The 16,795-nt window shown below is 51.8% G+C and overlaps 8 protein-coding genes across 8 annotated transcripts; 5 read left to right on the top strand and 3 right to left on the bottom strand.

Moving 5' to 3' along the window:
- T310_7547 (uncharacterized protein) lies at positions 1-723 on the top strand (the record flags this gene model as incomplete). The annotated part of the gene is made up of 2 exons (XM_013469668.1): positions 1-253; positions 304-723. Coding segments are annotated over 2 exons (673 nt in total), but the record flags the coding sequence as incomplete, so codon positions are not given.
- A 1,853-nt stretch (positions 724-2,576) lies between these two features.
- Positions 2,577-3,274, top strand: T310_7546 (uncharacterized protein; the record flags this gene model as incomplete). The annotated part of the gene is made up of 2 exons (XM_013469667.1): positions 2,577-2,935; positions 3,001-3,274. 2 exons carry the CDS (start codon positions 2,577-2,579, stop codon positions 3,272-3,274), a joined length of 633 nt encoding a protein of 210 aa, XP_013325121.1.
- A 666-nt stretch (positions 3,275-3,940) lies between these two features.
- T310_7545 (uncharacterized protein) lies at positions 3,941-5,521 on the top strand (the record flags this gene model as incomplete). The annotated part of the gene is made up of 4 exons (XM_013469666.1): positions 3,941-4,824; positions 5,098-5,135; positions 5,325-5,379; positions 5,500-5,521. The coding sequence occupies 4 exons, from the start codon at positions 3,941-3,943 to the stop codon at positions 5,519-5,521; spliced, it is 999 nt and encodes a 332-aa protein (XP_013325120.1).
- A 957-nt stretch (positions 5,522-6,478) lies between these two features.
- On the top strand, positions 6,479-8,332 carry T310_7544 (Cytochrome P450 oxidoreductase; the record flags this gene model as incomplete). The annotated part of the gene is made up of 4 exons (XM_013469665.1): positions 6,479-6,817; positions 6,883-8,124; positions 8,155-8,246; positions 8,287-8,332. 4 exons carry the CDS (start codon positions 6,479-6,481, stop codon positions 8,330-8,332), a joined length of 1,719 nt encoding a protein of 572 aa, XP_013325119.1.
- Positions 8,333-8,636: 304 nt separating this feature from the next.
- Positions 8,637-9,729, bottom strand: T310_7543 (uncharacterized protein; the record flags this gene model as incomplete). The annotated part of the gene is made up of 3 exons (XM_013469664.1): positions 8,637-9,135; positions 9,202-9,309; positions 9,368-9,729. The coding sequence occupies 3 exons, from the start codon at positions 9,727-9,729 to the stop codon at positions 8,637-8,639; spliced, it is 969 nt and encodes a 322-aa protein (XP_013325118.1).
- Positions 9,730-10,293: 564 nt separating this feature from the next.
- T310_7542 (uncharacterized protein) lies at positions 10,294-11,960 on the top strand (the record flags this gene model as incomplete). The annotated part of the gene is made up of 4 exons (XM_013469663.1): positions 10,294-10,319; positions 10,628-11,288; positions 11,475-11,622; positions 11,695-11,960. The coding sequence occupies 4 exons, from the start codon at positions 10,294-10,296 to the stop codon at positions 11,958-11,960; spliced, it is 1,101 nt and encodes a 366-aa protein (XP_013325117.1).
- Positions 11,961-12,913: 953 nt separating this feature from the next.
- T310_7541 (Translation factor SUI1) lies at positions 12,914-13,600 on the bottom strand (the record flags this gene model as incomplete). The annotated part of the gene is made up of 5 exons (XM_013469662.1): positions 12,914-12,928; positions 12,989-13,122; positions 13,180-13,272; positions 13,361-13,435; positions 13,486-13,600. The coding sequence occupies 5 exons, from the start codon at positions 13,598-13,600 to the stop codon at positions 12,914-12,916; spliced, it is 432 nt and encodes a 143-aa protein (XP_013325116.1).
- A 1,095-nt stretch (positions 13,601-14,695) lies between these two features.
- Positions 14,696-15,584, bottom strand: T310_7540 (uncharacterized protein; the record flags this gene model as incomplete). Its single annotated transcript, XM_013469661.1, has 6 exons — positions 14,696-14,820; positions 14,887-14,920; positions 14,968-15,147; positions 15,207-15,316; positions 15,378-15,428; positions 15,548-15,584. The coding sequence occupies 6 exons, from the start codon at positions 15,582-15,584 to the stop codon at positions 14,696-14,698; spliced, it is 537 nt and encodes a 178-aa protein (XP_013325115.1).
- Between the last annotated feature and the right edge of the window lie 1,211 nt (positions 15,585-16,795).

Genomic DNA, 16,795 nt, shown 5'->3' with positions numbered 1-16,795 from the left:
CTCAGATGTCTATCTCCACAACCGCCAGCTGAGGGTTGAAAAGGCCAAGGGACGACGGACCTGCGTGCTTGGTCTCCGTTCAGGCGCCCCCATCACCGAGGAGCTGCTCTTCGAAGCCATCAACAAACGAGGCCCAATCGAGGCATATGCATTCCAGCATGAAATGGCCTTCACGGCCTGGGGCGAATGCTATTCGACAATAACGTGCATCGTCACGTTTGCCTATGTGCAGGACTGCCTCGAGGCTATCCAGGTGAGACGCCCTTCGTCTTGTGAGTGAACACCCCAGTTAACAGCAACCAGCATTTCGAAAACTGTGTCAAATTCTATATGCACCTGGAGCCGGTGACCGGAAGCCCCCTGCTCTCCCAGACGTCGAGTCCCAACAGCGGCTCCAGCAAGATGGACTCGGGCGTAGTCGCTGTCAAGGTCAACTGGCGCTCGTCGCAGTCTCAATCTCCGAACGGGACAACACCCTCTAAATCGACTCCATCGACTCGTTCCACTCTCTCCACGACGGCCTCATCGGACACGTGGGACTGCGAGGTGTGGAGATATCCGAAAGCTCCCCTTACACCCGATCAACAGAGAAAAACTAGACCCAGGAGTCCGAGTCAGCCACCGAAAGTCGTTGAAGAAGGCATTGATGAGAACGATAACAAGATTCCCATTCGGAGAATGAGACCCGTTTGCGCCAGACTCAAGAGATCTTACAGCATCTGATTGAAGAGGGAAATACTAGACTGATATATCGATGATACCAAAGAGATTTTTTACCGTTTTCGTGAGGTGTCGTCTGCATCGAAAGATTTCTGTTCTGGTATAAAATTGAACTCATGTGTATTGTGAATTAGTGTCACTCCTTTTGTGTCAATAATTAATATTATCCGCAACGAAAAAAAAACGGTTAATTCCATTAGTGAGTATCCATAACAAATAGAAATCTATCCTAGTATATAACAGTGTTACACTACTTGTCTTAGTTTGGAATCAATTAACCTTTTGATCTGGATTGACCTGGATGCTGCCTCTATTGCCCCAGCTCCTGCAAAAGAAATCCCTGACAAGGTTGGCCGTCCTCCCGCGTTCCAGGAGCATCCTACTAACAAAGAGTGAACTCCTTTTATTTCCAGCAAGTTTCCAATGGCACATATGAAACGAAAACAGGAAAGCGACGGTGGAATTTCAGGAATGTTGCTACTATTCCGTGTCCTATTTCAAACGGTTAGGTGAAAGAAGTCCCGACAACGACCAGTATTAATGCTTACCAAACTATTTTTTTAGTCCAGACTTCAGACACCGGCAGAGCGGACCCCAGCGTTTAATTATTGACAGGAACATGCCTAAGTCGGTACTTACTGTATCTCAAACGGCAGACACCCTGGCGCTTCCTCTAACGCTTCGTGTTTAGACTAATCAACTTTATTTAGTTGCAGCTGTCTCGAATCCAATCTGCTGAAAGGGGTAGCTGGCAAGTTACCTAGGTAGGAAAGTCTCATACGAGAACTAAGGCAGAGCTCGAACTAGAGCCCAGTTAGTGTGCTGCAATAGATTCTAGTTACTTTGTGCTTTTCAGATGACTCCTGTCACAAGCACGACCAAGTCGCACCACAAGAGTAGAATCCGGGGTTAGTGGCTGATACTATCGAGAATACGGATCTCCCGTGGAGCGATGTTAGCTTGTCAGAACTTGCGCCCAGGTAGAACGCACGGAAAGATCCCAAACGACGGCTAATAAATCGAGAAGACTCGGGCAATATCGAGTTACGAATCTTTCGCGTCAGCCTGTGCTCTGCGAGAATGACTTGTATGGGATTACCATGAAATTCTCTTTCCTGACTGTCGTCCCGGCAAAGAACGCTCGAGAGCATCAATCTTTATTTTCTTTTGTCTATTGAAAGGTGTGTCAGCTAATCCAGATCCGATCGACTCTCTAAACGAGGTGCAGTTGCAGGATGAGACAGCTGACAGCCGATCTGAAACGCCTCATGCCTCAGCCGCTCCATTCTACCAATTCGGGATACAAAGCTACTCGATTTGGAATTCGAAACGCCTGGCAGCGCTTTGATGCTTTAAATTTAGGTATGAATTAGTGAGTCTGACGGTCTAAGCCCCAGACCGTGGCGAAAGCTGCTGGGTCGGATGTCTCGATTGGTAGGTGCTACAGGGACTTGATGCTTAGTACTGTACAACATACTCCATGCTCTCCAGATCTGAAGGCTAATTCTCCAAGATAGGATTAAGCTACTGACACCAACCGTATGAAACTGAAAGGAATGTTTGATTTTGGGTAGGTGTTTGACCTGCCTTCGCACAGACAATGAAATCTACTCCTGGACATCTTGACGCCTAGGTTGAAAGTATAAGAACCCGTCAAAGTACGCATGAATGAAGACATTTCTCAAGCAGGTCTCCAGCTTATTTCTCGCAATCCATCCGCAGGCGTTTCTGTTTCTTTCCATTCAACATTGACTGTTTGATACAGTCTTTTTTTGTATTACTCAATTGAGGTCTTCATACTCATCTCCATCCACAGAACAGTCCATACTCTCATTCTACTCTACCTTCATATCATCATGCACTTCCACGCCGTTCTCTCGTCCGCCCTCCTTGCTGCCACCGTAGTCTCCGCCAAAACGATCAACATCAAAGTCGGCGCCGATGGCCTCACATTCACGCCCAACTCGACCACCGCGGACGTTGGCGACAAGGTCGTCTTCACCTTCTACCCGCAGGACCACAACGTCGTGCAGGCGTCCTTTGCCGAGCCCTGCAAGCCCTTGGCCGGCGGCTTCTACTCGGGCTTCCAGAAAACGTCGAGCGGGCCCGCGGAGAAGGCGTTTGTTCTGACGATCAACGACACCAGCCCGATATGGTACTACTGCGGTCAGGCCAAGCATTGTGAGAGCGGGATGGTGGGCGTTATTAATCCTGCGTGAGTAGCCCCGGCATCACATTATCATTCCGGTTCGTGGACGCAGTGCTGATAGGTGCGAACAGCTCGACTGGAAACAAGACACTGGAAGCATTCGCCGCTGCTGCCAAGGAGGTCAGCAAGAGCGAGAACCCGACGAGCGAGCCCGGCACCGGTGGTGTACTTGAGGACGTCTCTTCTGCCAACTCCACCAGCGGCAGCTCGTCCAGCACGGGCTCTGCGTCCGGCTCGACGTCGACGTCGACGTCGACGTCCATGTCAGCGGCGTCTTCCATCGTAAAGAGCCCGATTGTGGCCGTTGTGGCTGCTGTTGCAGGTGCAGCTGCTTGGATTCTGTGATTTGGTAGTGGACTGGAGTATGAATGTTGCGCTTGTTATCATGCCATGCATGTCGATCATGCATCTCTGGTAGATGCAATACAATACGTTGCGGTCTGTTGGATGGATGGAAGCTTTTTTGCATTTTTGGATCCGTTATACGAATGCTAAACTACGTTGGCATGCTGTCTGTATTTGTACTGAGTCGCGTTTATATATCTTTTGGATATGTCACAACATAAATGCATTTGCATTAAGCTTTGCTCTTTTTTTTTTAAAAAAAAAATGCATCGCAATTAAAGAAAATAAATGTCTCATCTGAATATCAGCAATATTTTATTATCATCATAAAAGAATGCTGGTAAATGGATTTTTAAACTACGTGGTGCCTAGAATACTGACTTCGTGATGGTCACGGGATGGGATGGAATGGATGGAGAATTAACCGTTGAACCTCGGCTGCTGAACTCCAACCCAAATCAAATCAAATACGAGACAGACTGCATCTATCATCAGACATACTAGCCTCGTAAATACAGCTATCTATCGTCTCTTTCTTTCAGTTGAGCAGCTGTGTTTATTTTCGAGAAGTTCGCTGTTTGTTAGTATAGTGCATGTAGCCCTGACATTTGATACATGCACCTGACTGGTCTATTTAGATATATGCTTGAACCATCCAAGTGAGCAATGAGCACCAAATCCCCACGCTCACACACCGGTATACTTGCGTCATCCGACCCCGAGCCCGACGCAGTACAAGTCCGCAAAACACCCGAGGGAATCACCACCATCACGCTCAACCGGCCGCATCGACGCAATGCCGTCGACGGCCCGACAGCCCGGAAGCTGACAGCTGCATTCCTAGACTTTGAAAACGACGAGACGCAAAAAGTGTGCGTCTTCCATGGTGCAAATGGCACGTTCTGCGCGGGCGCGGACCTGCAGGAGGTCGCCAAGTCAGATCCAAAGAAGCAAGAGAACGGCAGCAGCACCCAGCGCAGTAATTACCTCCTCCCCGTCAACGGCCGGGAGAATATCGCTCCCATGGGCCCGTCGCGTCTGCTGATCCGCAAACCGGTCATCTGTGCGGTGGCCGGGCACGCGGTCGCCGGCGGCCTCGAGCTCAGCCTGCTCGGAGACCTGCGCGTGGTCGAGGAGGATGCCGTCTTCGGGGTCTTCTGTCGACGGTTCGGCGTACCGCTGATCGACGGTGGCACGGTGCGGCTGCAGCGCGTAATCGGGCTCGGACGAGCGCTGGACATGATCCTGACGGGGCGAGCGGTCACGGCGCAGGAGGCGCTGGTCATGGGGTTGGCCAACAGGGTCGTGCCCAAGGGCAAGGCGCTGGAAGAAGCGACCAAGATTGCCCGACAGCTGCTGGCGTTTCCGCAGGGCTGCATGAACGCGGATCGCGACTCGTGCTACTATGCGGCATATCGGGCGACGTCGATGGAGGATGCGCTTGCGTATGAGTTTCGCAATGGCGTGCCCATTGTCGAGAGGGAGAGTCTCCAGGGTGCGGCGAGGTTTAGTGCTGGGGCAGGACGGCATGGGCGGTTCGACTCGAAGTTGTGAGATGGCTGACAGTTCTCATGGCGCGTCTTATCGATATAGAATGCATGACCACAAATGGAGGACTTCCACCGGATCTAGCACGATTGTGCTGATGTAGTATTCAAACTTCCAGTTGGTCGAAATGAATCAAGTCGTTGGAGAGGTCAGTCAGGCATCTCTGTGGATAAATAAGAGCCAGAAAGGGAAGAATGAAAGGGGAGAAAAGAACGACTCGTCGGCTCTGCCTATGTGCAGTACATACATATCTCCCAAAGAATAAAAATTCATAGCATGACAAAGCAGGCGTTGACAACACCATATACTACAGGTATGTACCAGCTAATTCATTACACACTCTCTGTCTTGTTTTATTATCCTCGTGTATGGTTAGAATTCTTTTATACAATATCACTGACATGTTGTGTGCTTCTTTTTCTCATGGAAATTTGGTGCTTGTATAATGTCATCATGATATAACTCTTAACAGTATAATTGCATATATAAAACCTATATATAGGTTTAGAGGCAGTAGTAGGGACAGTACCAATGCTAGGATATTCATCTAGCAGACAGTGAGTACCGTGATTCTCGTGACTCGAGTCGGATGCCTCCTCCCACTATATCGGAACGAGGACATTTCGTCCTCCATTCTTGCTTTAGGCATGGCGGGGATTAGACTGCTCCGTATGTAGGGATGTTCCTGCAGAGACTTAACGTCACGTCAAGGATTCGCATACGAATAAATATCCAGCATCGGATGCAGAACGTGCCTGCTACAAGCACTCTGGGTGCATAGTCTAGCAAATCACACCCCTTCCAATTCCTCCTCCCTCTTCACTCACTCTGTGGGGTTGCTTGCTGGCCGTGTGCGGAGAACCCCACAAAAACAGCCAAATATTTCCGTCCGGTGAGAGTTGGACTGTGGAGTTGGATGGAGACGCTCTCTCTCCCGGCTTTTCCCCGCGGGGAAAACGGAGGGGAGGAAGGACGGTGACAGTCCCAAGAGCGACAGGCTAGCTGCGAGGTAGATCAGTAATACGCCTGATTGATCGATTGATTGATGAATCCTTCGGATAGAGTCAAATTGTTGGGGTGCATTTTCCGAAGGCTGTCTCTCTCTCACCACCCCCTCTGTCTCCCGTTTACCCTAGGTTATGCAATGACGCCCTGCCCTGTTTGGGTTTAGATATCGGGTACTGTACTGCCCTAGCCCTCGTTCGAAGGGCCCTGTCTAGTACCAATGCTGGCAGTAGCCATCGGATAGTGTACAGGGCGTACCTGGTAGCTCTGCAGCAAGCTCCGCCATTGATTGGCAGCTGAGCTGCTATCCTGGTTCTATATCCAGCGAGCTATGTTATATTATCCTACCTGCCTGCTTGCCTGCCTGTATCGATCTATTTATCTGCCATTCATTGATCAGTTGGTTTTAAGATTGACTGACTACCTGCAAGAGGGCTCGTCGCAATTGTTGCTTGCGAGTCACGAATTCTTCTCTTCTCTCTCTCCTCTTGCCAGGAGCTTGCTTGCTTTTATCTGCTATCTATCTGCTTGTATATTACGATAGATAACCCTGTCTCCCCCTCAATTCCATCCTCATCCATTTCTCTCCGCTACTTTCTCTGGTTCTGTCATTGGGACATTCGTATATACAGCAGACAGACAGAGCAAGCAATGGCACTCGTATCCACCTTATCCTCCTCCCTCTCCTCAGCAGACATCTCCCCCCTCCTGCATACCTACTACGCCACCCTCCTAATCGTCCTGGGCATACTCCTCCGCCTGATCACCAACCGCTACAAGCGCGGCCTCTCCAACATCCCCGGCCCGACCCTCGCCAAGTACACCCGTCTGTGGAAGCTGTACGATGTCTGGAAGGGCGATTCCCACAATACGTCCATCCGGCTGCATCGTCAGTACGGCAATCTCGTCCGCATTGGACCGAAGCATATCTCTGTCGGCGATCCGAAGGCGGTGCCCATCATTTATGGGCTAAATAAGGGCTTTACCAAGGTAAAATGCACCCGAGATAATTGGCTCTGGAAAAGATTGATTTGCTGACTTGCTACTTCTTATAGACAGCCTTCTACCCCATCCAGTGCATCTCCTGGAACAAGAAACCCCAGATGAACCTCTTCTCCACCCGCGACGAGGCCTTCCACCGCAGCCAGAAGAAGCCCGTCGCCAACGCGTACAGCATGACCTCGCTCCTCGAGCTCGAGCCCGCCGTCGACTCGTGCACCGACATCTTCCTCTCCCAGCTGCGCCGGTTCGCCGCCGACAAGAAGCCCGTCGACCTCGGCATCTGGCTGCAGTACTACGCCTTCGACGTCGTCGGCGAGTTCTCCTTCGCCAAGAAGCTCGGCTTCCTCGAGCAGGGCACCGACGTCGACGGCATGATCAAGGCCATCGAGGGCATGCTCGTCTACGCCTCGCTCTGCGGCCAGATCCCCGAGGCGCACCCGTTCCTCCTCGGCAACCCGCTCTTCCCCTACCTGCTCCCCAGCATGGAGACGTGGAACCAGGTCCTGCAGTTCACCCTCAAGGCCGTCAACTCGCGCAACAAGTCTCTCCAGCGCGACGGCGAGCTGCAGACCAAGAAGAACGCCAACGGTGAGTTCGACGAGACCCAAAACGGCAAGGACATGCTCTCGCGCTGGTCGACCATCCACGAGCTCGAGCCCGACAAAATGTCGACGCGCGACGTCATCGTGCACCTCTCGACCAACGTCTTCGCCGGGTCCGACACCACCGCCATCGCCATGCGCGCCATCTTCTACTTCCTCCTCCGCAACCCGGACAAGCTGGCCAAGGTGCGCGCCGAGCTCGACGCCGCCGACCGCGCCGGCAAGCTGGGCGAGTTCATCGCCTACCGCGAGACGACGACGCATCTGCCGTACCTGTGCGCGGTCATCAAGGAGGCGATGCGCCTGCACCCGTCCGTCGGCCTGATCCTGGAGCGCCACGTGCCCAAGGGCGGCGCGACCATCTGCGGGCAGCACATCCCCGAGGGCACGGTCGTGGGCATCAACGCGTGGGTGCTGCACCACGACCCGAGGGTCTACCCGGACCCGGACGCCTTCATCCCCGAGCGCTGGCTCGAGTCGTCCCCGGAGAAGCTGAAGGAGATGGAGCAGAGCTTCTTCGTCTTCGGCGCGGGGTCCCGCACCTGCATCGGCAAGAACATCTCGCTGATGGAGATGCACAAGATCGTGCCGCAGCTGCTGCGCGAGTTTGACATCCGCCTGCACGACCCCAAGAAGGAGTGGAAGACGCGGAATGTCTGGTTTGTGCAGCAGGAGGGGTTGGTTGTGGATTTGGTGAGGAGAGTGAGGTAAACAAGCAGATAGATAGATAACAAGTGGATGAAAGACTGGATTGATATATACCCCGAAGATGCAGATTGTCATGTGGGAGGTTTTCTGATTCAACAGCTGATTTGGTTAGCATGTTGTTTTCTCTTTTGATGATGAATAGGATAGGAATGGAATCACATCACATCATAAGCCGACTGTTGACCCGGAGTAGAGTACACCAATGTGTATCTTCTGTAGTGAATTGATTCGGAAGAATCCGTCCAACGTAGAGTTCACACTGCGATTAAGGGCATGCTTGATCCAACACAATATACTGTACATGAAAAATAAATATAGAATAGATGCATATCATGGACAATGCCACGCAGGCATGAGACACAAATAGTGTTAAAACACAGCGAGAATGATATAATAGACTGGAAGAGAAATGAGCAGATCCTCTAAGCCGCAAGTCGACCTGATGCTCAGATCTGGTGCTCATTGAGGATCCAAGACAGCCGCTGTATACCATGTTGTCACCACTTCTTCCCCAGAGTCTCTGTCATCAACTTCAGCCGTTCCGACAAGGTCAGTCCCGGGGCAAACCACGGGTTGTCCAGCTCCTCCACCTTCGTCGGCGTCGCGTGTCCCCAAATCCGCCACTCCTCCTCTTCCCCCATCCACATGATCCGCTGCAGGACGATGTACTCGGTGCAGTCCTGCTCCTTGACCTTCGGCGGCCCCGTAGGCTCAGCTTCCTTGCTCCCGCGCTTGAGAGTCACGGGAACCGTGCCCGTCGATTGACGGCTGGTTATCCGCACCACCACCTGTCGGATACCGGACTTGGGCATCTCGGGGATCTGCGTCGCACGGTCAGACACGACCCGAACGCCTGTAAAGAACGTCGATGGCGACCGGATGTATTTGTCGAGCGACCAGGTGACTCTCTCGTTGCTGGGGCGCTTGGCAATGCGAGCGCTGAGGCTGTTGGCCAGGCCGGTACAGCAGATCTTTCGCAAGGTATGGACATCACCCCTACGCGTGTCAGCAGGACACACAATCAATCTATCTTCATGCCAATGCAAGACGGGACAGACATACGCTGCGAACGCGGTGTACATCTTCTGGTGGAGCTCACGGGCCACCTTTCTTCTCTCTCTGAAACGGAGTGGTAGCCCCTTGTTGAAATATTTGCTATACGCAAGAACCCTATATAATTCTCGTCAGCGCTGTGTGCATCAGACTCTCCAACGGGCAATGTACTCACCCCATGAGATTTTGAGCCCACATCTTCAACGACAGCCACTCCATGCGCAATCGCTCCCGCGGCTGATGGAAGATCGAAGGCATGTCCCGCCACAACGGCCGGATGAACGTCCCCGGGAGGAGGCCGATATCTTGAGGCAGACTTTCCCTAGGAATGTCTCTGGTCCGACTCCGCGTGCTTGGCGATTCTGGCGGCCTCATTGTCACCGTCTGAGCGATTCCCTTGGCGCGGGGAGCCAGGCTCTGAGAGAATGGCCGGCATTGGCATGAGGGTGCAGCGAGCGAGATGAATTGAGGGAAACGGGGTGCCGAACGAGTGACCGTCCGGGAGAGCCCTGACGAGAAACCGATGGCCGACGCCATATTGACTGCGTCCATCCGAAGGACCGCAGGGTGGATGCCTTGCAGCAATTGACAGGCGGCTGCTCGCTGTCTTCGACTTCCTTTTTCTCGAAAGTTGACGGTTGCGCTGCAGAATTGCACGTGATTGGCTCACCGCCTTCCTGGATGACAGCCAATCGACACCGCTCTAATTGACGCTTGCTCTCACCTTGTTGTTTGACAGCTGTACTGTACCATGGCAGCATACTCGAGTGTCGTGTGCTGTGGAAGCCAGAGGTGCAGAGATGGTATTATTCTCTACAAGATCGTGATTCCAAAACCTCCAACAAAGTGATGGAGTCATGCTTACAGTTCTAGACATGCTTCTATCTAGGCCAAGGAACATCAGCTAGCTCATTCTTGACCTGGAGAGTGGAATGACAGAAGTTGAATTGGACAATGTGACGTATCTCGAGTCCCAATGTACTTTATGCAATCAATAGACCGAATAGTAGTACAGTACATGCACCTGTATACTCTACACCGACACTGACAATGGCAAACCGTCCGAACTGTCCAAGATAACCGACCATCGAAAGAATGTAGATGGCTAAAAATAGTCATGAGTTATCGTAGGCATGCATTTCCTATGATAAATGAGGCATCTATCGCAATTCATGATTGTTGCCCTTGCTGGAGGCCGTCCATTATCGTTGATAATAAAATGGCTCCACTTCGCCAAACTTAGCTACCTGTCCCTCGGCGTTTCAGCGTCATCTCATGAAAGCACTCCTCATCTCCTCCTGATTTCAGTCAAAAACAATAATAATTAATCCTTGAGCCATCTCTCCTCTCCACGAGTTTCACCATCTACGCCTGAACCTGTTGATCCCACGGCATTGCACATGCCGTAGAATACCAAAACTCTGGCTTCCATCAGCCGCAATGCCTCTCGCCCACCGCATCCTCCGTCGCGCTCGTCCTCCAAACCGCCGCTGACGCTGTCTCGCTCGCAGTCCGATCCTGTGACGTCCGCACAGTCCTCTGGCTCAGATCTCCCGGTCCCGCCGTTGTCTAGGAGGAACGGCAGGACCGGGAGAGACGACGATGTTGATGTTGATGATGATAATGACCATGGCAATGGCAATGGCAACGACCACGACCATGACGATGATGCAACCTCCTCTCCCTCGTCGACTGTCGTCCCGCCCTCTCCTGCGTCTTCTCGCTCGCCGTCTGTCCTATCCAACCTCTCTTCCTCTCATCACCACCATCATCACCACGATGATGACGATGATGACAACCGCCAAGACAACGACCCCCCTTCCTCAGACCGCGCAGCGCTGCATCCCCGCGTGGCCGTCATCCTAGGCGTCGACCGCAAGTGGTACGTGCCGCTGCTGGTCTGTCGCGCTCTGAGCGTCGTGCCAGCAGCCTGGTGGGGGTTGCGCTGTGCCTTCACCTTCCTGGCCGAGCTGCTGCGGATTCGCGTGGGCATGTGGCGTGAAGGATGGGCGGCCGCGATCGTGGGGAGCAGCCTGGCTGACTGGGATGTGGAACGGAGATTTCGAGTGACGGAGGTAGCGTTGGCGATTATGTGGGTATGTAAAAAATAATTGAATAATGATGCTTGGATTGTATGTACTGACGGAGGGTCCTCGCAGTGCTGTGCATCCGCGTACCTCTCTTACTTTTTCATGGACTGCATGATGTCTCGCTGGTTGGTGTTCTCCCACAGATATCCAATCCAAAGGTTAATGGATAGCATCTCATATTTACGACAACAGGCTCCTGAACTACAGTCCCCCGGCAGTGGTGATCCGCCTACTCGCAACCAACGGCCTCATCGCGTATCTGACCTCCTGGGTGTTGTATCTATCCGGCGCTTCGTCCGATCCACGACTCCTTCTGCCAGCCTGGATCTCCATCACGACGGTGCGTAACACTACACTGAAGAAACGAATCGGGGGGAAAAGACACTTGCTAATGTTACTCTATATTATATAGACCCTCACCTTCCTCTACCACGCCACCCAAAACCACGCCATGATCAAGCGCGAAACCACCGCCTCGCTCTCCGTCCTCTCCGTCGCCAGCTTCATCAGCATGTCCCTCCTGCTTCTCCAACTGCATCTGACGCGCGACAACGAGCCCGAGGTGCCGGCCTTTGTCATGGGTCAGAAACTCTGGGAGTGGATCACGGCCACCAGCAGTACTACCAGCACGTCTTCGTCCTCGTCTTCTTCGACATAAACATAAACATACATAGATAGATAGATAAGATATATCCCTGTCAGCGGTAGCGGGCTCTCCGATTATTTCTAGTTTTCTTTTTCCTGTCTTGTCCTTCATTTCCGTTTCTTACTTGCACTTTTATATTCCATCCATTTCCATTATTATACTACACGGTGAAAGGTGTTCGGGATCTACGGGCTGTATTTTCCTTTTAGCCACTGTTAGTTACGTTGGAATTTTTTTTTGTTTGTCCTTACTTTCTTCAGGGGTAGAATTCGACTCGTCAGATTACTGGGAAAGAAGAGATTGAGTTGCCGAAATGACTCTTATCTCGAAAATGACATTCAAGTGACCGTTATGACTAGAACAAGCTGCGATGCATAAGACCATCACGAAAACGAAAGAACGAAGGAAGTGACAAGTGAGAGACGAATTTGCTTGACATTCAGAGGAACAGCTGACTCAATACATCACCTGATCCACCCCCATCATGCCAGCAAACAAGCCTCAAATAACCCCCTCCGTGTAGAGCCCACCACGTTGCAAATCATGGTCCACACGGCTTGCCATCTTCCAGTTCCATCATAAAATGAATAACAGAAAAGAAAAAAAAAGAATCAATCAACAGTCTATGGGTATCTACAACGCCTCGTACCAGTCATTATCCCGTTCCCATTATAAACCAGTCAAAAGCAAAAAGAGAGCCGTTCCCCTCTACCTCCCTGCAGGTTGAAACAACAGGTAGGTGAGGTTCGTCTTGTATTTCGACTGATAGGCCCAAATCTACCCCGCCGACCGTAACCAGAGGGGGGTGAGAGAAGAAGAGAAGGCAAGAAGTTTATTTTGGCTGAAGATGTGATCCGGCGATGCCCGACCCTTAGAATCGACGGTCTAGGGCATCCCGCAGGATCGAGACAAACGACATGACTTCTATCGACCCCGCTGGGGGATAGATTTGGCGGGAGGGACCGGCACGGGCGTCGCGTCTGGCTTAGAACCCATGGACCTGCAGAGGCTGTGTTAGTTCACGTTCGCTGACGATGCTCATATGGGGGATGTAGCATACCTTGATGTTCTTGGCGTCGAGCTCGAGTCCTTCCTTCTTGTCACACAAGAATTCTTGAACATCCTTGCGCTGGTCGCCCTGCAGCTGGATCACCTCCCCCATCTCACTGTCGTGGACAATGGTACCATTGCAGGCTGCAGCCTGTCAGAAAGCCGCTCGCACACAGCAATACCGTAGTCAAGTATACATACCGAACTTCTTCTTGATCACTTTCAGGATCTTCTTCTGATCAAACTTCTTCGGAAGGCCCTGGACGGTGGTCAAGGTCTTCCGACCATTGCGCTCTGCAAGCAGAGTTAGCCTCAGTTCCCTGACAGGCGGTCTGGAGCACGGCAATAGTGATGAAGAAGAGGAAGACAAGGGCAAACGTACGTTGAATGCGTATGTGTATGTAGTTCTGAGACTGCTTAGACTCGCCGGTGTCTTCGTCAGCTTCGGCGAAGGGGTCTGTGATGTGTGGAGGATCGGTCAGCCTCAGTTCAAACTTAAAAAACTACCCCGCTCCCCACGGACAGGGCGATCACGAGGGACAGCTTGGATTGACGTCCCCAGCTCTCGCAATGGTGCAACAACGCCAAAATCGACGACGAGCGTCGATACTGGTAAAGGCATGCTTTACCAGCTCGATGGTGTTGAGCACCGCGGACAGGGGGCAGCGGAGTCGGGGCGGTGGCGAGAGCGACTTACCGAAAGTCTTAAGGTTTTCGATGGACATAAACTCGCTTTTTTCTCTGAGAACCTTCCTAAAAAAGGGTTGTAGATAGAAGATCGACGGTGAGGAGCGAAGTCGCGGTAGAACGTAGGCTCAGAGCGCAGGAAGAAGGGCGTGCAGCGGTGCAGGTACAGCGACGAGCGGTGGTGGAAGAGAGGAGACAGTCTGGAGAGTTGCAGAGGAGGACGTAACTATTTTAGTACCCGTAGCGAGGCAGGAGGGAGCCTAAGACGTGTCGAGGGGCGAATCCACCCGACCAACGAGACGGCGCTCCGCCTTGGCTGGCGATGACTCAGCAGGGTGGCCAACGCGCTCACTGGCCAACAGCGGGCGTGCAAGTCTCTGGCACTTTCTACGGCGCGATCGATCGCTTTGTCTATGGGTTGATTTCTTTGCCATGCTCCAGTCCAGATGCCAGTCTGTCTCATCGTGAGACGCTGGCCAATACTGCCCTTGCCAACGTCTTTGAATTCGAACCGCAGCCGCCAGTCAAGGCAAAGCGACTAGTAATGGATTACCAAAGCGACTAGTAATGGATTACCACAACAGGAATCACCACCAGCACAGCCGCCGAGATAGCGCCCAGCCCGGTCTACGTCAGTTTCGCCCAATTGTGCATACCGCCAGTTTATGCATCTGAATCTGCTCTTTGATGGAAGAAGAAAAAGAAGAGAGATAGAGTGGTCAGCGAGAAAACAAAGGAAGGACGAAGATGAAGCCAAAGCTGGGATCTACAGTTGGACATGGCTATTGTACTCCGTACCGGATCCGTATAGTGAGAACGAACGTACGGAGTAGAGATGGCAATGTCTATGGTTTCCAGATGCCGAACAGAGATGTAGGCGCCGGCTGCCGCATTGCCCATTAACCGCAATCAATTCGACGGTCGCTCTCTATCCCAGCCATAGTTTAGAATTACAATATAAGATACAGTAATTAGAGTATGGTATCACTTCTGTGACGTTCGATATCTCGCACATTAATTGTGAACCTTCTCATTTGTTTCCTCCTATCACCATGCCAGAGGAATCAATTCTCATGGTGACGGGGACGGCGACGGAACAGTTGTGCTGTTTGTTCCTCGAACTGGCGGTGGAGGGAGGAAGAGAGGCATGTAGGTCTGGAGCACACGAAGTTAGGAAAACAATCTGTACATCCGGAAGTTGGAAGGCTCAAGGAAACGTACAACCGCCACGGCCATCACTAGGGAGTTCAAATTGCTGTTAGCGCTCGGTTCTTGTTACCTGTATACGACCAGCAGACTTACAGGACATGAACACAGACATATACCCAGGCGTGCTTGCTGTCCTCTTCTGCTCTGGCGTCTCCGCAAGCCAGTTCTGGAGAGCAAAGATAAAAGAAACCCTATCGACAATGGTGTAAGCACAACCATTCTGTCTTCCACCTGGAGGTAAACACGTCTCTTGCGACCTACCAGCCGATCATGCTACGCATGGGTTGCAATGAGTCAACGGATTCCTTCAGATTATGATTCGCTCGACTCACCGGTTCCTGGTGAACATCTGGCATCCAGTCAGCACCCAGACATGCTCTTGACCCCTCAGTGGCTAGGTGGTCACTTACCGCTGCCATGGGCAAGGTGGACGTCATAGCACCTGGAGATACCATCAACGACTGATTCGATTCACCAATGTCGGTATGCAGAACCATTCGTACCTGACACATCGGCCTCATTCTTATCCCTGGGCGGATCAACATAGGGAATGACTAGAACCGCGAAGTGCAAGTGTCAGTCAGGATAGCTCTGTGAAGCGTGCATCACATGGAGCGCACGCAGGAAAATGACTTGATCCGAGTCAACGGGGGAAAAGACAGAGGCAACGTACCGAGATCCGCCCTGCGCATGTCCTTTTTGGATGCCATTGTGAATAATTAGCTTGAGAAACAACTAACTATCCACCTGCGCAGATGCGAGTTCGACGGGACGGCAACTCCAGGTTAGCTCGGGGAGATCTGGAATCCTCCACAAGTGCTGGCGCTTAACCATTCCTAGCCGGGCCGGGGACGGAGAGCTCCGCTTCTCGTACCCAACCACCAGCGTTGTACCTATTCTCTCGTCTTGTTGGTGACATGAAATTAGAGCATTGTCTTCCTCTCTGTTGCGGTATTTGAAACCAAGGAATATAGCTCTGGATTTTGGATGATCCAGACACGCAGATGGTTCTAAGGCACAACCATCGCCATGGATGATGACTGAGGTGTGTGCTGCACCATGTCAGGGGCTTATTTTTTTTTCTCCAGATCCGCTTCAGAACAGGTGGTTTATCCCAAGATTACATCTACTCCGGAGTACTGTCTTCTGCAGTGAGACTTCAGATTGGAGGAAAAATATGTGTTGGACGGAACTCTTGAGTGGTGCGATTTCCTTGCATCCAGTCTTACTTGTTCCTAGCACTTGAAAATATCGCTAAGAACCACGGAGAAGGCTCCGCAATTAAGGTGAATTGAACTCATTGTCGATGCGTTGGATCCAGCCAGTCATGCTCCGTAGGATCCGGGGGTGTTATTCGCTATCAGCCACCTACCTGGACACTGAAGTGTCCTTGATAGACCACCTGTCAGGTGCTCCGAGTGCATTTTGGGTTAGGCGAAGCGAAAGGATAATCATGTTACCCAAAATCTGAGAGATGCCAGGCTGGCTGAACGGTAACCTGTTGAATCCAAACCTGACATCCAGTAGCATAGTTGAACCTCCATATAGCTAGGCCTTTCAGGGTGAAATGAATTATTTAGTCGCCCTCAATTTTGCTCACGGTCATCCTGGGTGTTAGGTGCCAAATCGGCGATCGAGTGAGCAGGCGATATCGACTTGGACTGTCCGGATTGGAACGGATCCTGTTTGTCGGCTTATCTGCAGTGACAGGCACATCCCTCAATCAGACCCCAAAGGAAGGGCCTGTGGCCATGATCCACTTTAGAGTGCCCATGATGAATGATGCGTGATAGATGATGCCATTTGACCAACGATCATACGGAGGACGAGTCCGTACGGCCCCTGCGTACGAAGGACGGAGGACTCTGGAACAGTAGCCAGGTGTCTCAACATCACTAGAGGCCACACTAGGTTTGACAAG

Source organism: Rasamsonia emersonii (genome assembly GCF_000968595.1).
Source record: "Rasamsonia emersonii CBS 393.64 chromosome Unknown ctg1118621760558, whole genome shotgun sequence".
In the NCBI taxonomy this organism is placed as follows: Eukaryota; Fungi; Ascomycota; class Eurotiomycetes; order Eurotiales; family Trichocomaceae; genus Rasamsonia; species Rasamsonia emersonii.
This window is presented reverse-complemented; position numbering and strand designations above follow the sequence as displayed.